The 25,588-nt window shown below is 35.9% G+C and overlaps 1 protein-coding gene across 3 annotated transcripts in view; it reads right to left on the minus strand.

Moving 5' to 3' along the window:
* Positions 1 to 25,588, minus strand: part of KIFAP3 (kinesin associated protein 3) — a 173,325-nt gene that overhangs the window by 140,890 nt on the left and 6,847 nt on the right. For all 3 annotated transcript variants that reach the window (XM_007172509.3, XM_007172508.3, XM_057548060.1), the window contains exons 2-5: positions 17,935 to 18,066; positions 13,297 to 13,451; positions 10,744 to 10,799; positions 10,044 to 10,185 (exon numbers count right to left, since the gene is read on the minus strand). In XM_007172509.3, coding sequence (XP_007172571.1) covers positions 10,044 to 10,185; positions 10,744 to 10,799; positions 13,297 to 13,451; positions 17,935 to 18,066 — 485 coding nt within the window. The remainder of the gene's footprint in view (positions 1 to 10,043; positions 10,186 to 10,743; positions 10,800 to 13,296; positions 13,452 to 17,934; positions 18,067 to 25,588) is intronic.

The raw sequence follows: 25,588 nt of genomic DNA on the forward strand, positions 1-25,588 counted from the left end.
TCACCAGCCCGAGAGGCTCGTCTGCTCACCCGCCGGGGCGGGCGGGGCTGGGAGCTGAGGCTCGGGCTTCGGTCGGATCCCAGGGAGAGGGCTGGGGTTGGCGGCGTGAACACAGCCTGAAGGGGTTAGTGCACCACAGCTAGCCGGGAGGGAGTCCGGGAAAAAGTCTGCAGCTGCCGAAGAGGCAAGAGACTTTTTCTTCCCTCTCTGTTTCCTGGTGCGCGAGGAGAGGGGATTCAGAGCGCCGCGTAAACGAACTGCAGAGACAGGCGCGAGCCTCAGCTATCAGCGCGGACCCCACAGCAACAGGGGCACAGAGGAAAAAGCAGAGAGACTCCCGCACAGAGGATCAGCGCCGAGCAGCACTCACCAGCCCGAGAGGCTTGTCTGCTCAGCCGCCGGGGCGGGCGGGGCTGGGAGCTGAGGCTCGGGCTTCGGTTGGATTGCAGGGAGAGGACTGGGGTTGGCGGTGTGAACACAGCCTGAAGGGGTTAGCGCACCACAGCTGGCTGGGCGGGAGACCGGGAAAAAGTCTGCAGCTGCCGAAGAGGCAAGAGACTTTTTCTTGCTTCTTTGTTTCACGGCACACAAAGAGAGGGGATTCAGAGCGCCGCCTAAACGAACTCCAGAGACTGGCGCAAGCCGCGGCTATCAGCGCGGACCCCAGAGGCGGGCGCGAGCCGCGGCTAACAGCGCAGAATCCAGAGACAGGCGCGAGCCGCGGCAATCAGCGCAGACCCCAGAGACGGGCGTGAGACGCTGGGGCTGCTGCTGCCGCCTCCAAAAATCCTGTGTGCGAGCACAGGTCACTCTCCACACCGCCCCTCCCGGGAGCCTGTGCAGCCCGCCACTGCCAGGGTCCCGTGATCCAGGGACAACTTTCCCGGGAGAACGCACTGCGAGCCTCAGGCTGGTGCAACGTCACGCCGGCCTCTGACGCCGCAGGCTCGCCCCACCTCCTCTATACCCCTCCCTCCCCGCGGCCTGGGTGAGCCAGAGCCCCCGAAGCAGCTGCTCCTTTAACCCCGTCCTGTCTGGGCAGGGAACAGACACCCTCAGGCGACCTGCATGCAGAGGCGGGTCCAAATCCAAAGCTGAACCCCAGGAGCTGTGCGAACAGGGAAGAGAAGGGGAAATCTCTCCCAGCAGCCTCAGAAGCAGCGGATTAAAACTCCACAAACAACTTGATGTGCCTGCATCTGTTGAATACCTGAATAGACAACGAATCAGCCCAAATTCAGGAGGGGGACTCTGGGAGCAGGAGATATTAATTTTTCCCCTTTTCCTTTTTTTGTGAGTGTATATGTATATGCTTCTGGGTGAGATTTTGTCTGTATAGCTTGGCTTTATAATAGCTTTATTTTACTTCACTATATTATAGCTTCTTCCTTTCTTTCTTTCTATTTTTTCTCCCTGTTACTCTGAGCCGTGTGGATGAAAGGCTCTTGGTGCTCCAGCCAGGCATCAGGGCCGTACCTCTGAGGTGGGAGAGCCAACTTCAGGACACTGGTCCACAAGAGACCTCCCAGCTCCACATAATACCAAATGGCAAAAATCTCTCTGAGATCTCCATCTCAACATCAAGACCCAGCATCACTCAATGGCCAGCAAGCTACAGTGCTGAACACCCTATGCCAAACAACTAGCAAGACAGGAACACAGCCCCATCCATTAGCAGAGAGGCTGCCTAAAATCATAATAAAGCCACAGACACCCCAAAATACACCACCAGATGTGGACGTGCCCACCAGAACGACAAGATCCAGCCTCATCCACCAGAACTCAGGCACTAGCTCCCTCCACCAGGAAGCCTACACAACCCACTGAACCAACCTTAGCCACTGGGGACAGATACCAAAAACAACGGGAACTACGAACCTGCAGCCTGTGAAAAGGAGACCCCAAACACAGTAAGATAAGCAAAATGAGAAGACAGAAAAACACACAGCAGATGAAGCAACAGGGTCAAAACACACCAGACTTAACAAATGAAGAGGAAATAGGTAGTCTACCTGAAAAAGAATTCAGAATAATGATAGTAAGGATGATCCAAAATCTGGGAAATAGAATAGACAAAATGCAAGAAACATTTAATAAGGACGTAGAAGAACTAAAGAGGAACCAAGCAACGATGAAAAACACAATAAATGAAATTAAAAATACTCTAGATGGGATCAATAGCAGAATAACTGAGGCAGAAGAAAGGATAAGTGACCTGGAAGATAAAATGGTGGAAATAACTACTGCAGAGCAGGATAAAGAAAAAAGAATGAAAAGAACTGAGGACAGTCTCAGAGACCTCTGGGACAACATTAAACGCACCAACATTCGAATTATAGGGGTCCCAGAAGAAGAAGAGAAAAAGAAAGGGACTGAGAAAATATTTGAAGAGATTATAGTTGAAAACTTCCCTAATATGGGAAAGGAAATAGTTAATCAAGTCCTGGAAGCACAGAGAGTCCCATACAGGATAAATCCAAGGAGAAACACGCCAAGACACGTATTAATCAAACTATCAAAAATTAAATATAAAGAAAACATATTAAAAGCAGCAAGGGAAAAACAACAAATAACACAGGAGGGAATCCCCATAAGGTTAACAGCTGATCTTTCAGCAGAAACTCTGCAAGCCAGAAGGGAGTGGCAGGACATATTTAAAGTGATGAAGGAGAAAAAACTACACCCAAGATTACTCTACCCAGCAAGGATCTCATTCAGACTTGAAGAAATTAAAACCTTTACAGACAAGCAAAAGCTGGGAGAGTTCAGCACCACCAAACCAGCTTTTCAACAAATGCTAAAGGAACTTCTCTAGGCAAGAAACACAAGAGAAGGAAAACACCTACAACAACAAATCCAAAACATTTAAGAAAATGGGAATAGGAACAGACATATCGATAATTACCTTAAGTGTAAATGGATTAAATGCTCCCACCAAAAGACAGAGACTGGCTGAATGGATACAAAAACAAGACCCGTATATATGCTGTCTACAAAAGACCCACTTCAAACGTAGGGACACATACAGACTGAAAGTGAGGGGATGGAAAAAGATATTCCATGCAAATGGAAATCAAAAGAAAGCTGGAGTAGCAATTCTCATATCAGACAAAAAAGACTTTAAAATAAAGACTATTACAAGAGACAGAGAACGACATTATATAATGATCAAGGGATCGATTCAAGAAGAAGATATAACAATTGTAAATATTTATGCATCCAACATAGGAGCACCTCAATACATAAGGCAAATACTAACAGCCATAAAAGGGGAAATCAACAGTAACACAATCATAGTAGGGGACTATAACACCCCACTTTCACCAATGGACACATCATCCAAAATGAAAATAAATAAGGAAGCACAAGCTTTAAATGATACATTAAACAAGATGGACTTTATTGATATTTATAGGACATTCCAAACAAAAACAACAGAATACACATTTTTCTCAAGTGCTCATGGAACATTCTCCAGGATAGATCATATCTTGGGTCACAAATCAAGCCTTGGTAAATTTAAGAAAATTGAAATCGTATCAAGTATCTTTTCCGACCACAACGCTATGAGACTAGATATCAATTACAGGAAAAGATCTGTAAAAAATACAAACACATGGAGGCTACACAATACACTACTTAATAACGAAGTGATCACTGAAGAAATCAAAGGGGAAATCAAAAAATACCTAGAAACAAATGACAATGGAGATACGACGACCCAAAACCTATGGGACGCAGCAAAAGCAGTGCTAAGAGGGAAGTTTATAGCAATACAAGCCTACCTCAAGAAACAGGAAACATCTCGAATAAACAACCTAACTTTGCACCTAAAGCAATTAGAGAAAGAAGAGCAAAAAAACCCCAAAGCCAGCAGAAGGAAAGAAATCATAAAGATTAGGTCAGAAATAAATGAAAAAGAAATGAAGGAAACAATAGCAAAAATCAATGAAACTAAAAGCTGGTTCTTTGAGAAGATAATCAAAATTGATAAACCATTAGCCAGACTCATCAAGAGAAAAAGGGAGAAGACTGAAATCAATAGAATTAGAAATGAAAAAGGAGAAGTAACCACTGACACTGCAGAAATACAAACGATCATGAGAGATTACTACAAGCAACTCTATGCCAATAAAATGGACAACCTGGAAGAAATGGACAGATTGTTAGAAATGCACAAACTGCCGAGACTGAACCAGGAAGAAATAGAAAATATGAACAGACCAATCACAAGCACTGAAATTGAAACTGTGATTAAAAACCTTCCAACAAACAAAAGCCCAGAACCAGATGGCTTCACAGGCGAATTCTATCAAACATTTAGAGAAGAGCTAACACCTATCCTTCTCAAACTCTTCCAAAAAATTGCAGAGGGAGGAACACTCCCAAACTCATTCTACGAGGCCACCATCACCCTGATACCAAAACCAGACAAAGATGTCACAAAGAAAGAAAACTACAGGCCAATATCACTGATGAACATAGATGCAAAAATCCTCAACAAAATACTAGCAAACAGAATCCAACAGCACATGAAAAGGATCATACACCATGATCAAGTGGGGTTTATCCCAGGAATGCAAGGATTCTTCAACATACGCAAATCAATCAATGTGATACACCATATTAACAAATTGAAGGAGAAAAACCATATGATCATCTCAATAGATGCAGAGAAAGCTTTCGACAAAATTCAACACCCATTTATGATAAAAGCCCTGCAGAAAGTAGGCATAGAGGGAATTTTCCTCAACATAATAAAGGCCATATATGACAAACCCACAGCCAACATTGTCCTCAATGGTGAAAAACTGAAACCATTTCCACTAAGATCAGGAACAAGACAAGGTTGCCCATTCTCACCACTATTATTCAACATAGTTTTGGAAGTGTTAGCCACATCAATCAGAGAAGACAAAGAAGTAAAAGGAATCCAAATCGGAAAAGAAGAAGTAAAGCTGTCACTGTTTGCAGATGACATGATACTATACAAAGAGAATCCTAAAGATGCTACCAGAAAACTACTAGAGCTAATCAATGAATTTGGTAAAGTAGCAGGATACAAAATTAATGCACAGAAATCTCTTGCATTCCTATACACTAATGATGAAAAATCTGAAAGTGAAATTAAGAAAACACTCCCGTTTACCACTGCAACAAAAAGAATAAAATATCTAGGAATAAACCTACCTAAGGAGACAAAAGACCTGCATGCAGAAAATTATAAGACACTGATGAAAGAAATTAAAGATGATACAAATAGATGGAGAGATATACCATGTTCCTGGATTGGAAGAATCAACATTGTGAAAATGACTCTACTACCCAAAGCAATCTACAGATTCAATGCAATGCCTATCAAACTACCACTGGCATTTTTCACAGAACTAGAACAAAAAATTTCACAATTTGTATGGAAACACAAAAGACCCCGAATAGCCAAAGCAATCTTGAGAACGAAAAATGGAGCTGGCGGAATCAGGCTCCCTGACTTCAGACTATATTACAAAGCTTCAGTAATCAAGACAGTTTGGTACTGGCACAAAAACAGAAATATAGATCAATGGAACAGGATAGAAAGCCCAGAGATAAACCCACGCACATATGGTCACCTTATCTTTGATAAAGGAGGCAAGCATATACAGTGGAGAAAAGACAGCCTCTTCAATAAGTGGTGCTGGGAAAATTGGACAGCTACATGTAAAAGTATGAATTTAGAACACTCCCTGACACCATGCACAAAAATAAACTCAAAATGGATTAAAGACCTAAATGTAAGGCCAGACACTATCAAACTCTTAGAGGAAAACATAGGCAGAACACTCTATGACATACATCACAGCAAGATTCTTTTTGACCCAGCTCCCAGAGAAATGGAAATAAGAACACAAATAAACAAATGGGACCTAATGAAACTTAAAAGCTTTTGCACAGCAAAGGAAACCATAAACAAGACCAAAAGACAACCCTCAGAATGGGAGAAAATATTTGCAAATGAAGCAACTGACAAAGGATTAATCTCCAAGATTTACAAGCAGCTCATGCAGCTCAATAACAAAAAAATGAACAACCCAATCCAAAAATGGGCAGAAGACCTAAATAGACATTTCTCCAAAGAAGATATACAGATGGCCTACAGACACATGAAAGAATGCTCAACATCATTAATCATTAGAGAAATGCAAATCAAAACTACAATGAGATATCATCTCACACCAGTCAGAATGGCCATCATCAAAAAATCTAGAAACAAAAAATGCTGGAGAGGGTGTGGAGGAAAGGGAACACTCTTGCACTGTTGGTGGGAATGTAAATTGATACAGCCACTATGGAGAACAGTATGGAGGTTCCTTAAAAAACTACAAATAGAACTACCATACGACCCAGCAATCCCACTACTGGGCATATACCCTGAGAAAACCATAGGTCAAAAAGAGTCATGTACCAAAATGTTCATTGCAGCTCTATTTACAATAGCCAGGACATGGAAGCAACCTAAATGTCCATCGACAGATGAATGGATAAAGAAGATGTGGCACATATATACAATGGAATATTACTCAGCCATAAAAAGAAATGAAATGGAGGTATTTGTAATGAGGTGGATGGAGTTAGAGTCTGTCATACAGAGTGAAGTAAGTCAGAAAGAGAAAAACAAATACAGTATGCTAACACATATATACGGAATCTAAGGAAAAAAAAAAAAAAGGCCATGAAGAACCTAGTGGCAAGACGGGAATAAAGACACAGACCTACTAGAGAATGGACTTGAGGATATGCGGAGGGGGTGGGGTGAGATGTGACAGGGTAAGAGAGTGTCATGGACATATATACACTACCAAATGTAAAATAGATAGCTAGTGGGAAGCAGCCGCATAGCACAGGGAGATCAGCTCGGTGCTTTGTGACCACCTAGAGGGGTGGGATGGGGAGGGTGGGAGGGAGGGAGATGCAAGAGGGAAGAGAAATGGGAACATATTGTATATGTATAACAGATTCACTTTGGTATAAAGCAGATGCTAACACACTATTGTAAGGCAATTATACTTCAATAAAGATGTTTGAAAAAAAAAAAAAAGAAATGAAATTGAGGTATTTGTAATGAGGTGGATGGAGTTAGAGTCTGTCATACAGAGTGAAGTAAGTCAGAAAGAGAAAAACAAATACAGTATGCTAACACATATATACGGAATCTAAGGAAAAAAAAAAAAAGGCCATGAAGAACCTAGTGGCAAGACGGGAATAAAGACACAGACCTACTAGAGAATGGACTTGAGGATATGCGGAGGGGGTGGGGTGAGATGTGACAGGGTAAGAGAGTGTCATGGACATATATACACTACCAAATGTAAAATAGATAGCTAGTGGGAAGCAGCCGCATAGCACAGGGAGATCAGCTCGGTGCTTTGTGACCACCTAGAGGGGTGGGATGTGGAGGGTGTGAGGGAGGGAGATGCAAGAGGGAAGAGAAATGGGAACATATTGTATATGTATAACTGATTCACTTTGTTATAAAGCAGAAGCTAACACACCATTATAAGGCAATTATACTTCAATAAAGATGTTTAAAAAATAATAATAATAATTATATTACTTGCTGATAGGCTGATAATGTATGCAGATGTAATATGTATGAAATAATAGTATAAAGGTATGGGGTGGGAATAGAGGTATACCGAAGGAAAGTTTTTGTATATTGTTAAAATTATGTTGGCATTAACTTAAACTAGATTTTTAAAATTTAAGATGGTATCTGTAATCCTAGGGTAACCACTTAGAAAATAATTCAGGAAAACACAGAAAAGGAACAACAAAAGAATTAAAATGGTATACTAGACAATATTTCACACAAAAGAAGGCAGTAATGGAGAAACAGAAGAACAAAAAAAGATAAAAGACATATAGAAAACACAAAATGTTAGATGACAATCCTTTATGAGTAATTATGTTAATGGTAAATAGAATAAACATGCCAATCAAAAGGCAGATTGTTTGAATGTATTAAAAAAATATGATCCAACTGTATGCATTCTACAACAGAAACACTTCAGATTCAAAGACACAAATAGGGTGAAAGTAAAAGAATGGAAAAAGATATGTCACGCAAAAAAAAAAAAGACATTAGACTGAAAAAAAAGATTTCTAAGTACATAAAAGAAAAAGGATGTATACTTGACCCTTGAACAACATGGATTTGAACTGCACAGGCCCATTTATACTTGAACATGGGTTTAAACTTATGTGTGCATAAGTGGACCCAGGCAGTTCAAACCCATGTTGTTTAAGGGTCAACTGTACATGATCTGTGGTTGGTTACATCCGCAGATGTAAGGATATGGAGGACTAACTATGGGACTTGAGCATCTGCAGATTTTGGTATCCTTGGCAGGCCTCAGAACCAATCCCCCATGGATATCAAGGGATGACTGTATATATAATACATATATATATAAAAGAAAAAGGATGTATACTCATATGTAAATATACATATATTCACATGTATATATAAATTCAAACTTCACAGGGTAGGAAATCCAGAAGTCTAGTGACATGAGAAAAAGATCAAATTCATTAGAAATCAGGCAAATACAACTTAGAACAAAGAGATATTGTTTATTACCAACAACGCAGTGGCAAAAATGTTTAAGTTTTATAGCCTTCATATTCCATTGGTCTGGAGAGACAGTGGCACAACCACTTTGGAGGACAATTCAGAAATAACCCTAAGACATTATGACCTGCATTTCTGTATGACCTTTGTTTCTGTGTACACACACTTAAAAAACCCTTGCCTGTGTACATAAGATATGAACAAAGATGTTCACTAAAGTTCCCTACTGAAAACTTTGGAAACAACCAAATGACAATCAAAAGGGGAATGGCTAAAGAATATGCATAACTTCATAAAATACAATAATCAAAAGTAGTTCAAAACTAATTACACTGTATGTATCTATATGCATATAATCTTGAAACATTACTACATGGAGAAAAAATTACCAAGTAAGTGTGATATAATTAACATAAAAATTCATATAAGGTAATACTCTATTTTTAATACAGGAAAAAAACCTATATATATATATATGGAAAAGATCTGGAAGAATGTACTCCAAACTCCTAACAGATTATAGACTAATGGTCAAAGGGGGTTTTACCTGTAATACTCTAATTCTTTAAAAAGAATATATTAATATATGAGTTGTATAATTTAGAAAATACTTAAAATGTACAAATTTCCTAACTGGAATATTGGTAATATCCTGTGACTCTCTGGACAGATCTCTGGATATATTTTCCGTGCTACAAAGCACTGATGTGCACTGTGCAGCCTCCATAAAAGGAGTTTGACAATAGATAAAAAAGTATTCCTTCACATGTGATGGAAATCATAGCATAACAATATCTTCCATGTTTTATTTTTGGCAAAAGTGTAATCAGAAAATTATAATAATTCTATAGTGGTATTCTACAGTGGTATTACTGAGAAAAAAGGTTTTAAGAGCATTATATCTCCGTTTTCTTTTATTACCCAGCACTTCTAAGGAAAAGAAAGCAAATACTTGGCATCAAAATCAATCTAAATGAAATTTAAAAGATTACTATTTTTGGCTGTGCTATTAAAAGAAAACTAATATTGGAACTGTAATTTAATAAAAGCATATACATACATGTGCAAATGTCAGAAGTCTGATATTGTATCCTAACTGAAAGAATAAAAAGTCTTCCAGAATAGAAGAAAAAATAAAAAGTCTTCCAGAATAGAAGAAAGAAAAGATTCAGTACCATTAATGCTTTACTTTTCTGGTTTAAATTATTAGTGAATCCTCCAGAGAATATTTAAATGTTATGCCCACATGTTAAGAAATTTGAGTAAGAAGGAAAGTAATAAAGAGCTGGAAAATAAGTGTATTCCTAAGCTTGATATAAATAATTTTGGCTTACCCCTCTATGATAATAAATTTAAAAATCATATTTCACAATAATAATTCTACTTTAAATATTTATAGATAAGTCTATAAATTCAAGTCTATAAATTCTACCATTCAATAGTAGTTCTTCCAAGTTATCAGGATTTCGAGCAAGCTGTAGGATCAAAGCAGAACCCCGAACCTTGTCAGGAATATCTTCATATAATAACTCAATGTACTCATCCATGTCATTAATGTTAGCAACTTCATCAATCTGAAACAAAGGAAGAGGAAGGAAGTACTCTAAAAGAATAATGCTCAACAGAGCCAATGTCAAAGGAATGGTATTCTGTGATCAATAAACTGCCCCTGATTGTAAAAGACAAGTTTTCAAAGGACTTACAATTGCCATCTTTTTGTAGAGGGGGAAATTAGACCTTTGGGTGATAGGACTCCTGAGTGAAAGTAGTCATAAACCATATGATAAAATGGGATGTACATAAACTCTAAAACTGGCCTATTTACATTGATAAAGTATCTTAAAAGTAATGCAAAATAGTATCTACCATAATAAATTAAACATACTTTAAAACATAGTACAATAAGAATATTTAAAACATTTCACAACTTATTTATCAAAATAAATTATGTCTAAAAGACACATCCAATAATTTTTGCCTTTATTAAATACTGATTTTCTACCTTTTTCAGGTACTTTAAAAGTTCAACCATTTTTTAAAATTCCACATTTGTTTAATGTGATTGCATGAATTATTGATGGTAAAAAGCAATACCTTAGAATCAATTCTCTATTAGATAAAAATAGTCTTACCTCCATTCCTTCAAAAGGAGGTGGATCTTTAGGCTTGCTTGATTTTTCTTTTTTTTCTGTAAAAAGATTTTTTTCTTATGAGAAGAACAACGTTTTTAGGTTTCTGGGTAATTTTTATTTTCAGCAGCTGAGTTTAATTCTAGCTAAGTTGGGGATCTTCAAATGGGTAATTTATGAAATAACCTTTTTTCCAATGTATAAAAAACGCTCATCTATAATGCATTTGTTCTAATAAGTATATCACGGAGAGTATAATAAAATCTATAAATAATCTCCAAGTCATGTTAGCTAGCAATTTAAACTCCCTCTTTGGCTAACATTTTAGGTATGTAAATAGCCAGACTCTCCAACAAGAAGCAAAATACTCCATTTTAAGTTTTCTTTCTTTTCCTAATTCACATTTAGGTAAGAATAGGAAAATCAATAAGGCAAAGAAAAACTAATGAGTTGAGTAATATAAAAACTAAAATAAAAATTAACAAAGGAAAAGGAAAAGAAATAACTTGGATAAAGTTAAAAAGCTAAAATACAGTTGCTGATTTTTTAAACAAAATTAGGATCATAAATTAAAAGGCAAATGTTTAATATTTGTGTTAATTTAATCCTCACTTGTTCCCAAATGAATTAAAGAGGTATTCAAAGGTGTTGAACACAACTTTGAGTCATTTTTTATGTTGAATTATTTGATTCACAGCAGAACTTCATTTTGTAAAAAAGAATTATCAAAAATGCTTCACTGCTCTGATCTGGGTCAAAAACCTAAGCAATGAATGCACATTAAAATAAGTTCAAGTAGTATCAAACTTTTGATTCTATAATTAGCAAATGTTTTACATATAATAGGAATTAGCCCTGATTAGTTTTCAGAGGAAGGTAGCCGTTATGGACAAAGTTATGTTTTCTTAACAGCTAGATTTTTCCTCAAACAGATAATTTACTATAACACTGATTTTAATTAAGCAAAGAAAAAAAAATACTTATAGTAAAGAATCACATAATCAAATAACTATTATTGTTTTGTTTCAACCACTTTTAGGGCTAGGTTTCTGGCTTTGAAATAGTGAATATCAAGTAAAAAAGAAAGAAAATGGAATAGTTTTTAAAAATAAGTGTACATATACTATAGTATAGCATTTCATATATGCCTCCAAACATTAATATCCATATAGAGAAACATATTGATTTGAATTAATTTATCTACTTATGATAACATGAAAACTTCCTCATATTCCTCTAATTTCTGGGGAAGGAGGTGAGAAGACTGATTTACTCTGAAAACTCAGTGAAAGGGTTTTCATTCGTTTAAAGATATTTTATTACAAATGCCCTCGGAATTATATTAATTTAGTATTAGGAAAGATCAATTTTAACTATATTGTACAACCTACAGTAAGTACACACACATCTTAAAAGAGCATAGAATTTATTTTTCTCACTTACTTATTGAAGCTATCTCTCATCATTTAGTAACACTGTTAACAGGAATACTGTATCAAAAAATAGTTAATAAAATTTTTGATAATATTTTCCTTATAGCACTTATTATTAATAATTAATAGGTATACACTGAGTGCCAGCTATGTAGTTGGAAACAATCAAATTCAAAATGCTCATTTTTGCTTTTAAATAAATTCACAGCTATTCAATTCATTCAACACACATATATTGATCATATAAAGTGTGTTAGATACTATATACAGCGACACTTAATGAAAGTATATATTAGGCACAAGGCATTTTATTTGCTGTGGATGGAGAGAGAAGACTGGTTAATCTGAAAAAAGTCCAAATGAATTTTCTCTTTCATTTTTCTATTTAATACAATCAAAACTTAAGTATAAGTTATTTCAAGGGTACCATATTTTAGAACTCACCAATGATAAAAGAAAGATATATGTAAACTTAATAAATACTATGAAATGGAATAACTAACCATTGAATAATCTGAGATGACTTTCCATTCAAATGTCTGTACTCTCATTTTGTTTTGGGTTTGGATTATTCGAAAATGTCTTCTATAAATAATCAACTGCTTAGCTCTAATATTTTAATGGCTTGGTTCTTTTATGAGGTAATTGAAGATAGAAGAATGGTAACAACAAAGACGTTTAGGAATGAAAAGGTAATGTTTTCCTAACAAAGATTCACAAAACTTATGCATATGACATATATTTTAACATTTAAATAAGTAATCCATTCAAATTATCAATTAAATGTCAATAAAAAATTTAGAAAATATAAATCTAGTTGCTGGGGTAGAGAAAACAGGTTTTCTGCTCCCAATTTTCTCCTTTTATTATTCTAGAATCAATATGACATTTGCTTTTTTACTCTTTATTTCAGCACATGTGTACACACACAGTATGAAATAGATCATTTTGGAAGCATCTAACATAAAGCCTGGCATGTAGGAAACTAGTATGTTTCTTTATTCTTTCATTCACTTACTTAGAGCACTGGCAAAAGAAAACTCACCATTCAAATATCAAAAGTACAAACCATAGTCAAACAACTCTGGTTTTGCATTAAAAAGTTAGGAATTCTTCTGCTTACCTTTTCCTGACGCTGAATCACGGCGGTTCTGGAGATAGTACAACAGCTGTTCTACCTCATTTAGCTTTGAGGGATGAATGAGTTTACATTCTTCAACCACCTTTCGTGCCAGGGAAGTTATATCTGTGTTGGCATTGAGACTCTTAAGACGAATACTGCAGGCATATCAGAATTTTCCAACTCAGGTATTATTAAAGTAAGTGATAACTTAAACAATACTTCTTTTAAATAATTTACAAAATATTTAAATGTACCTAACATAGTCTCTTTTAGTAAAATATAATAAAGTATTAGATATAATTAGGCTTAGAAAAAAATGCAAAGCAATGATTTTCCTTGAGCTGGACAAATGAGATAACAAAAGGAATGGTAAAATCTACATCTGACTCTTCTAGGCAGGATAGCATATCCAGAGAGCTTGTTTTTAAAGTCTTTCTGATATCACATCAAGTTTTTAGTTATTATTAGATGTGAAAATCCATACTGCCAAAAATAAATCATTTTCTTGACCATATTCACAGTCATTTTCTTTTCAGTTAGGGGCAAGACACAATATTAATATATTTGGATTCAGTTGTTCTGATGGAAATTATATAGAAGACAGAAGAAAACAAAGTAGGATGCATTTTAAGATCTATATGAGTAATGCTGAGGAACAAATAAATATAGTTATACCTGTTAGTATATTAAAAAAAAAAACCAAACATGTTCTCCCTCCTTTTTAATTTAATCCAGGAGATTCACTGGAAGGTCAATAAGAAAAGGTTGTTCAAAATCTGGAAACAACTACCAATTTACGTGGATTCATGGCACCAAAGAAAACTATAAGGACATAAAATTAGGTTCAGGGAAAAGACTCAAACTGGTGGCAAAAGATTCTTGCAAAGCAGATGCATTCATGAAAAGCTTAGATTCAAAAAGAGAAACATAAGAAAGTAGCCACTATGTTGAAATACTTCTTAGTGAAGATGGCCAATTTTTGGAGAGACTCAAGGTATTACAGGCAACAGGGACAGAGACCTCAGAAAAATGTCCTGCACTCAGCATCTGTGAAATCATTATTCAGATACAGATGATCTCTCCTGAAACAAGTCTAGTAAAGTGATTTGAATACTGTTCACAGCTTTATAGTCATCCTCGAATCTGGTCCTCTTGGGATTCTATAAGCTACCTAATAGCCTTTAATAAATTCCTTTTATGCTTGAATTTTCTAGAGTGGCTTCTAATGTCTGTAACAAGAACCCTAGCAATACTCTGTCCCTTTATTTTAATTTTTCTCTAATTTATTTGGCTGTTTAAGTTCCTACCTTTTACATCTTTTAAACTGTTGAATATTTTTGTATAACTTTAGCTGCACATCAGAAAGCAGAGATATAAAGGAGAGTCCATTCAGAGAAAAACTCTCAAAAGACATCTCCATGTTTAATTTTAACAAGGAACTGGGAAATCTTGAGTTTCCATAAATCTGATTGAGAAGAAGCACAACAGAAACTCTATAAACATATATTTTTGAAATTTTCCTACTAGTTTTTTTTAGAGCAGTTTTAGGTTTACAGAAAATCTGTGCTGAAAGTACAGAGCTACCATATATGTCCCCACTACCCTCCCCCAGTACAGTTTCTTCTATTATTACCATCTTGTGATAGTGTGGTAACTTTGTCACAATTGATGAATCACTATTGATATATTATTAACTAAAGTCTACAGTTTACATTGAGATTCACTCTTTGTATTGTATAGTTCTGTGCACTTGGACAAATGCATAATTTCATGTATCCACCATTAAAGTAGCACACAAAATAGTTTTGCTACCCTAAAAATGCCCTGTGCTCCACATATTCTCCCCTCCCACCCCCAAACTCCTGACAACTTCTAATCTATTTTTACTTTAGTTTTGCCTTTTCTAGACGGTCATACAGTTGGAATCATACAGTATATAGCTTTTCCAGTCTGGCTTCTTTCATTTAGCAATATTCATTTAGGTTCCTCTATGTCTTTTCATAGCTTGATGGTTGATTTCTTTTTAGTGCAGAATAGTACTTGACTACATGGATGCAACACAGTTTGTTTACCCATTTGCCTACTGAAGGATATCTTGGTTGCTTACAATTGTTGACAGTTATAAATAAAGCTGCTATAAACATTCATGTGCAGGTTTCTGTGTGGAAATACATTTTCAACTCATTTGGGTTAATATCTAGGAGCACAGCTGTTGGATCATATGGTAAGTGTATGTTTAGCTTTGTAAGAAACTGCCAAAATGACTTCCAAAGTAGCTGTACCATTTTGTATTTCCACCAGCAATGAGTGAGTTCCTGTTGCTCTACTTCCTCACCAGCATCTGGTGCTATCAGTGTTTTAGACTCTACACATTTTAATAGGTGCGTAGTAGTATCTTGATTTAATAAAGCAGATTTTTTCTATCTTTTTTTAGATTTATTTTCTACCAATATATATATTAGCAATCTGATTCATCATCTTCTTTCCATCCAAGTAATAGAAAGATTCTCTTCTGTTAGTGTGTACATCTCTCTCCTAAATCCTTCCCTTGTTAAAAGAGACAAAGAAAAAATATGTAGGACTAGAATTTTTAGAAAATGTCAGCTGTATGTTTACTGATTATTTCTAAAATCAAAAAATAGGCCCCCTTCATTAGGCAGCCCATGCCTATTAGTAATACCAAAAACTCATACCAAAAAATGCCCATATTATTTTTGGACCATAACCATAGATTTCTCATAATGAAATGTTCAGAAAACTGGGACTCTGTTGAAGGTGGGCTTACACATTCCTTTATCCGATAAGGGAGAATGAAATACATGTCTTCTGGACCTGAGCCATAGCACTGACTACCACAATTTAATGACAGTTTCATTTCACACCGATCTCAATGTATATGAGTGTCCCCCTCAAAACCCTCACCCCTAGCTGCCACCATTGATAAATCCTCTTAAACTATCAACAAACCATATTCTCCTTTTGGTCCCACAATATGATTCCTCTCCAAATCTTGAGCAGCCAGGTTGACTACCACAAAGTTGGGTTACAGAGGTTTTTCCCATACTGATGTTTAAATCCACTTACACTAGCCAGTTGGTAGTAACTCTTTCCAGGTGGCTCTCTAGTGAATGTACCCCTTGTCTAGAAAGCCTACAGATTTTCAAACAATAACAACATTCTCACTTAATTTTAATTGAATAAGGCTACTGACTACACTATTAAGAACTAAAAACTAAATTTCTCTTATGAAATGTGGATGCATGAGGTTCTAATGGCAAAGACCCCTAATCTGCTAGCTTTTCTATGGAAGTCAAATTAATAAAATCTTAAGAGATGTTACTTTCTCAAAATGTACAAAATTTAGGCAGCAATCACAAACACACAAATGGAAGAAAGTGTGAGAGAACACAAAAAACTGTGAGCACGTGAGTTAAAATCTACAGTGTAGGTATGTATGTGTGCATGTGTATATCTCTTCAGTCTAGTGGATTATCCAAAGACTCATTTATTTTTAATGAATTATCTGTGTAATTTAGTCTTTTAACCCAAATAAGAAGAGAGACTACAGATCTTAATAAGACAGTAGGTAGCTTCTCTTTTCAGGTTGCTATACAATAAAGTTTCTTAATTGAAACACTATAAAAATTTGGGGCCAAATAATTTTTTGTTTGTAAGTGCCTATCTTATGCATTGTAGGATGTTTCGCAGCACCCCAGCCTCTATCCACTAGATACCAACAGCACCCTCCAGTTATGACAACCAAAATGTCTCCAGGTATTGCCAAATGTCCCCTGGGGGAAAAATCCTAACCAGCTGAGAACCACTGCTATATATTTAAAATACAGTGCTGTTCAGTGTGCTAAATACTAAATACTATCACATGCACTTCTAGCATCCTGAATATACTTAATACCACCAAAACACACTAACTTTTTAACTAGTTCCCAAATCAAAATTATCTATGGGGGGAAGAAAGTTGGGAAAGAATACTAGGTGATCTCAGACCCTCTCTACTTCCACAAAACTACAGAAGGAGCACAAGATCATCGCCAGCACAACTGAAGACTAACGAAAAAGGCCAGTTCCCAAGGGACTCCTGAAAGTACTATGAAAGCAGGAAGGAAAGTGTGTAGAACACTGGGAGATCTAAGCTCAATTCATTTAGTCAGAAAATGCTTGTCCTATTACTAATATCTTTCACAGCGCTAGATTTTTAAGGGATGAATTCAAGGTACATGCCCCATTTGTGAATTCTGGATGTCATATCACTTTCTGTAATTCCAGGGAAGAAAGAACAACACAGGATCCCCTAAAATACAAATTTCCTAAATTAAGCTAAAAAGTCCTATATAAACATATCTTTTATAGTTGATTTCACAAGTTATATTCTATTATATGCATTTACTAAATGGGATAAATAAGAATAGGCATTTTTCATTAGGTTCCAATTATGCTCACATAAACATGATTTTCTCTGGAATATACTCTGTATTTATAATTTAATATAGTCTCCGCTTCACTGAGATAATGTATGTCTGTAAGAACGCCATAATCATTTATCATCTATGCAAGTTTAAATAACATCAGATTTCTATAAAGTTTACTACTTTCAAATGTGCACAAATGAAGAAAACTTACATTTTTTGGCATTCCTTTCGTTCTCCCAACATGGGATCCCCCATTTCTCCAAGAATGGTAGCTTCCACTTCATATTGAACAATGAGTGCTTTTTCTGATGGATGTACATCAATATTACCTCCTTTAACTTTCCTATTAATATAAAATAAAAACAGGCATAGCTACATTAAAAGCTCACAAAACATCCAAGGTTTTTATCTAGTTCCTAGTTCCAAAAACATGTGGGCTGGATTAACATATGCATTTAAATCAGATTTACTCTTGACTTGGACCAAGAAATAACTCTTTTTCTCCAACTCTGTAAACTCTGTACTGTACATGTAATTCTTGGTCTTGCAGAAAGTACCTTTATGAATAGCTCTGAGAAAAAATACATTTACCCAAAGAATCATGCATAATAGCCAGTGAATAAAACAAACAATTAAGATGGTTTTGGAGAGAATAACCTCAACCAAAAGTCAGCAATTCAAAACCAAAGGCAGTTACCCCAAAATTTATATTTAAAAAAAAATCAACCGCCCAATAATTAGCCCATTAACTGTATCACAGAATGACATGAATTATCTAAACTGCAAAATAATATTGATTATGTATTATCTTACATAATTATATAAATTGAATTAGTACCTAAATCACTCTTCAAATCACACACAAGTTGTGTAACAAAAAAGCATTTACAGGTTATAGTCTATAGCCACATATCTCAAATTATAGTGCCATCAGTAGTTTCAATAGAAAGATTGTATATACTTTGTCCCCAGACCCCTAAAGTTATAGAACAAATATTTTTAATTGAAGTATAGTTGCCTTATAATATTATATTGGTTTCAAGTGTACAACATAGTGATTTTATATTTTTACTTTGGCTATAATCCCTGCGCTGTACATTACATCCTTGTAACTTATTTTATACCTAGCTGTTTGCACCTGCTAATCCCCCTTCACCTATTTTGGCCCTCGCCCTACACCTCTCCCTTCTGGGGACCACTAGTTTGCTATCTGTATCTCAGAGTCTGTTTCTGTGTTGTTATATTCGTTCATTTGTTTTATTTTTATATTTTACATATAAGTGAAAACATACAGTATTTGTCTTTCTCTGCCTGACTTATTCCACTAAGCATAATATCTTCCAGGTCCATCCATGTTGTCACAATAATGAATTAATCACTACTTGTTATTGCCCACTTTAGGATCTGATAAAATGAGTTTTATTAAAGGAGATTAAGCAATGGAAACAAGCACAATTTCCCACTGTAGTCAGAGCCAGCTAGCTGGCTAGTGAGGTCTTTTAGCCTAATGGGAAGGAATAGAAATATGACAACACCTTAAATTCCAATAATCAGAAACTCAAAGCTTTTCCTTCAGTTAGGAATAATTGGCTTATTATGCATATTTTCAATGTAATTTTTAAATTTTTTTTTCACCAGAATTCTTTATTACAACAAGGGTAAGGCTCTTCAGTCTGTATTAGGACAATGATTAAGAGTCAAGTATAGAGACAGAGTAGGAAATTAAATATACAGAAGCTAGAGTCTAGGTAGGTCAGCAACTAAACTGACAGTTAAGACATACAGAACAAAGCCTATAAAGAATAAAAGCAAAAACAGGTAGGCCAGTAAAAAACAGGGAGTTGGGAAATTAGATATATACACACATATTAAAGAGAATGGTACAGCTTCCAAAAGATAAGATAAATGCATACAAGTTCAGGCTAGCAGTCAAAAGCTAGAGAAACCACAGGAATCAAGAGAGTAAGTAAGAGCTAAAAACCAAATGAAATATAGCATTAAAGAAACTATTTAATTATAAAGAGAACTAGTTATTTGCTTCCTGATGAAATGGAGAGCAACCCCAGTACTGAACTTCTTATATAGGAGAGGGTAACTGTATCCAATTGAAGAGAATCATTAAGGACGAAATGTAAGTGCAGATCCTAAGAGTAACCTCATATCAACACTTTCAAAGAGGGTCTTCCACATAATAACAACTGACAGAAAAGCATAATTGTTATCCTCTGGCCTGATATTTTGCCTTTCTCCAAAGAAATCAAATAGTTCAAAGAACCTCACTATTCCTTTTCAGCTTTCGTTTGCTTTTTTTTTTCTGTATGTGTCTTTTAAAGAAGTTAATTTTATAATATTTATTTTTTATTGCTAATACAATTTATGCTTACTGTAGAAAAAACAGAACACAGAAATTAGCAAAGAGAAAAAATAAACTGAAAAAGTTAGAAGAAACCAATTGCTACCATTTAGCACATACACATCCAGACATTTTTCTACCTATATGTAGATAATATATAATGAGAGAACGTCAGCTCTAGAATTTCTTTAAAGAAGAGGCTTAAGGGTAGCAATCTGGTAGGGTTAAAACTACATTTGAATAGCAATTTACATAAGATTGACACAAGTATTAAATGTTTATATCATTGTGGGGGCTGATGGAGATTATGGGATGGATAAACCCCTTCCCTGTTCCCCTTGGCACTGCCACTGAATATATAAAATACACATACTACAAACTAAGTTCATATTATATATACTGTGTGTAACATACTTTCCAAAATTACTATATAATGACTTTAAAAGAATACTTTGCCTTTAGAACTTCATATAGTCAAATACTAGATACTCCATTTGTCAAACACCTTGATTCTTTATTTCTAACTTACATAGCATGAAATTTACAAGATTCCTTTACAAAACATTCAAAACCATTTGCAGGACACTTGGTTGATTTACAAAGTAGTTCTCTAAAGGCTCAAAACATTTTGTAATTCAGTTACTCTATATTTATGAATGATATAAATATTTTTAAATTGACAAACATGGTTTCAAATTCTATTTTGGTTGGTAAAATATTCCAGCTTTTTGGACACAATTATGAATTATGTCTACATGCAACCTGTGACAAGTACACATCTGCTGTTGATAGCTGATTTAGTATGAAAAATTGCTTTTACCATAGCAATGTGCCTCATCAAAATTTATACTTGTATTATCACCACAAAATGAATAATTTTATCTTAAATGCTATACTTCTAAACTGAATTTAACATGGCATTCATAACACTGTCAGATATTTAACAATTGAGACAATGAACTTCAAATGTTTTATTTGGAATCCATGAATCAGGTGAGAAATAATTTAGCCCATTATTAGAATTAACTGATTTACTATTTGTAGCATCTTATGACACTGATATTAAACTGATATCTTTTAACTGTCTGCAAATTTCTTGTACTAATGGAGCCTTCTTAATAACAGGTCTACTTCACCTTTTTTTTTTTTTTTTAACCTGCACAAGAAAACGGGAACCAAAAATGTGCTAAATTGATTTAGAAAAAGTTTTGCTTTTTTAATCTCAATATGAAGTGAAGTCATGCTTCACAGACTGATATAAGATATACCTTTCTTTATCTACATGTGATAATTGTCACCTTCAGGCAGAGTATTCTTAATTACTAACTTCTAAAGTACATCCTGATGTTTCTAGACTTCATGTGGTCGATGATATCATTATGATCCCTACAACAGATAATAAATGCTGACTAACACTGTGCTCCATATTCATTATCAATTTCCTAGAGAAACAAAATTTAGCCCTTAATTTTTCATTAAACAGGTTTTTATTTTTTAAATTATTGCTGTCAAAAGGGCTTATTACAGGTTTGTGTTCAAGACTGTGATGTAGGAGGTTCCCGAACTCACCTCCTCCCACAGACGCACTGAGTCTATACCACCTATGAAACAATTTCCTCTGAACGCCCCCCGGCCCCCACCTTGGGACTTCCCTCGTGGTCCAGTGGTTAAGACTCCATGCTCCCAACGCAGGGAGCTCCCAATGCAGGGGGAGCCCACACGCCGCAACTAAAAAAACAAAAAAACAAAAAAACCCAAAAAACCCAAACTAGCTGAGCAATGCCCACAAATTGAGCAAACAAGAAAACCCACATTGAAGCAAATAAGAGAGACTGAGACACAATCTTGCCATAAACCCCACCTCTGGTGTGGAGACCCACAACTGGGCAAAAACTCACACCTGAGCTGCTACTTGAGGAATGAAGGATTTGAACTCTACATCTGGCACCCACCTTTTAAGACCTACACCTGAGAGACAAGCCCCCAAAACATCTAGCTTCCACGAGACCCCAGTGGCTATAGCAAAACAGTGAAACAGTTCTTAAAGGGCTTGCACATGCAAGCTCACCCAACCTAAAGCCTAGTGCAGAGGCAACTGACTAAAAAGCACCTAGACTTTCTGTTAAAAAGGATTATTTGTTTATCTTAAAGGGTCGGCCTGAGGGGCCAGCATCTAATTTAACATATGAGTCTACTGAAATACTCAGGATGGAGGCTGGCAGGTTCCATCTTTATGCTCTCCAGATCACCAGTATCTCCCAGAAAAGAGCTTGTACTGCTGTCTTCTGGTGTCCTGATTATTGCAGCTGCTGCCCAGGGGACATCTCCAGATGACCTGACTCTGGTGGCCATCAGGGCTTACATTCCCAGGTCCCACAGGACCACAACAGAGAGAGGGAGTTCTTAACTGGCTACCACTCCCAGGGCACAGCAGAGAGGCAACAGACTGAGGCAACCAATCTTTCTATGAAAGAGATCTGTTAGCTTATCTTCATAGCTGTGGACTTAGGGACAGGCTTCTAATTAAACACATCTAAAGGCTGACTGTCATCCTCTCCAGAGACCTGGGAGAGCAGATGCTGTCTTTGCACTCTCCCTCTGTCCCACCCCAGAGCACTAGTATATCCTGGAGGAGAGCTTGTACACTTACCTGGTGCCCCAGTTTTTGTGGCTGCCACCCAGGTGATCACCTGGTTCTGGTGGCCACTGGGGCTTGTATTCATAAGTTCAAAGAGACATTAGTGAAAGAAAAAAAACAGTTATTAACTGGTTATGACCCCAGGACTCAGCTCAGAGGGAGCACTAAAAATAAAGTAGGCTACCTGGACAATCACTAAGGTCTGAAAGACAACCAAGAGCTAGGCATGGTTGAATAAAAAGGTTCATCTCCTAAACAAGACCACTCCTTTCAGAATGGGAGGGGTGGCTGTTTTATCTAATGCATAGAAACCAACACAGAGTCAAGGAAAATGAAGAAACAGAGGAATGTGTTTCAAGAAAGAACAAGATAAAACCTCAGAAAAAGACCATAATGAAACAGAGATAAATGATGTCTACGATAAAGAGTTAAAAGTAATGATCATAAAGATGCTTGCTAAGTTCAGGGGAAGAATGGATGAACAAAGTGAGAATTTCAACAGAGATAGAAAATATAAAAGTACCAAATGGAAGTCACAGAGTTGAAGAACACAATAATTGAACTTAAAGATACAACAAAGGGCTTCAACAGTAGACTCGATGAAGCAGAGGAAAGGATCAGTGAACTCAAAGACAGGGCAACGGAACACACCCAGAGAAGCAAAAAGAACAAAAAAGAGGTGAAGACAGCTTAAGGGATTTATAAGCTAACATCAAGCAGACCAACATTTGCAATAGAGGGGTCCTAGAAGGAGAAGAGAAAGGGGCAGAAAACTTATTAGGGGCAGAAAACTTATTTAAAGAAATAATGGCTGAAAGCTCCATTAACCTGAAGAAAGAAACAGACATCCAGATCCAGGAAGCCCAGAGAGTTTCAAAAAAAGATGAATCCAAAGACAGCCACAACAAGACACATTATAATTAAAGTGTCAAAAGTCAAAGGAGAGAATCTTAAAAAAACAGTAAGAGAAAAACAACTTGTTGCATACAAGGGAACCTCCATAAGACTACCAGCAGATTTTCAGCAGAAATTTTGCAGGCCAGAAGTAGCAAAATATATTCAAAGTGCTGAGAGGAAAAAACTGCCAACCAGTTTTTAGTCTACACAGCCAAGTTCTCCTACTGAATTGAAGGAGAGATAGTTTTCCAGGAAAACTTATGAAAATATAAATCTCACTGGTAAAGGTAAATATGTAGTAAAACTCAGAATAATCTAAAATGTTGTAAAGGTGGTAGGTTGATCACTTATAAAGCTAGCATGAAAGTTAAGAGATAAAGTAGTAAAAATAACTATAACTACAAAAATTTGTTAAAGACACACAAGATAAAAAAATGTAAATGGTGACATCAAAAACATAAAATGAGGGGAGAGTAAAAATGTAGAGCTTTAGAATGTGTTCAATCTTAGGGTGTTAACAAGTTGAAATAGACTGTTATAAGTGTTTTTATGTAAGCCCCATGGTAACCACAAAGCAAAAACCTATAGTAGATACACAAAAGATAAAGAAATCTAATGACACTAGAGAAAATCTGCAAATCACAAATGAAGAGAGCAAGAGAAGGAGGAACAGAGGAATTACAAAACAGCCAGAAAACAATGAACAAAATGACAATAAGTACCTACCTATCAATCATTACTTTGAATGTAAATGGACTAAATTCTCCAATCAAAAGATACAGAGTGGATAAATGGATAAAAAAATGACCCATCTATATGCTGCCTACAAGAGACTCACTTCAAATGCAAATATACACTCAGATTGAATGAAGGAATGGAAAAATGTATTCCATAAAAATGGAAATCAAAAGAAAGATGGGGTAGCTATATTTATGTTGGGCAAAATAGACTTTAAGATAAAGACTGTAATAAGAGACAAAGAAGGGTATTATATGATAATACAGGGGTCAATCCAATAAGAAAATAAAACATTTGTAAATATTTATATGCCCAAAATAGGAGCACTTAAATATATAAAGAAAATATTAAAAGACCTAAAGGGAGAAATACACAGCAATATAATAGTAGGAAGAGACTTTAATACCTCACTTTCATCAATTAATAGATTACCTAGACAGAAATTCAATAAGGAAACATTGGCCTTAAATGACACATTAGACCAAATGAACTTAACAAACATAAACAGAACATTCCACCCAAAGGAACAGAATACACATTCTTCTCAAGTGCCCATAAAACAGTCTTAAGGATAGATCATATGTTAGGCCACAAAACAAGTTTTAATATTTTTAAGAAGACTGCAATCATATCAGGTATCTTTTCCAACCACAATAGTATGAGACTAAGAATTAATTACAAGAAGACACTGGAAAATTCACACATAAAGATTCATCACATACTACTGAACAACCAATGTGTCAAAGAAGAAATCAATACCTTTAAACAAGTAAAGGTGGAAATACAACACACCAAAACTTAAAGGATGCAGAAAAGCAGTTCTAAGAGGGAAGTTCATAGAGATAAATGTCTACATCAAGAAACAAAAAAATGATCTTAAATAAACAATCTAACTTTACATCTTAAGCAACTGGAGAAAAAATAACAAACAAAGCCCAGAGTTAGTAAAAGGTAGGAAATAACAAGGATTAGAAGGGAAATAAATGAAATAGATACTATAAAGACAACAGGAAAGATCAATAAAACTAAGAGGTGGTTCTCTGAAAACGTAAATAAAATTGACAAACCTTTAGCTAGGCTAACCAAGAAAAAAAGAGAGGACTCAAACACAGGCGTACCTTGCAGATATTGCAGGTTCAGTTCCAGATCACTGCAATAAGGTGAGTATCATTATAAAGCAAGTCATGTGAATTTTTTGGTTTCCCAGTGCACATAAATGTTATGTTTACACTATACTGT

The sequence above is a fragment of the Balaenoptera acutorostrata genome, chromosome 1 (genome assembly GCF_949987535.1).
Source record: "Balaenoptera acutorostrata chromosome 1, mBalAcu1.1, whole genome shotgun sequence".
In the NCBI taxonomy this organism is placed as follows: domain Eukaryota; kingdom Metazoa; phylum Chordata; class Mammalia; order Artiodactyla; family Balaenopteridae; genus Balaenoptera; species Balaenoptera acutorostrata.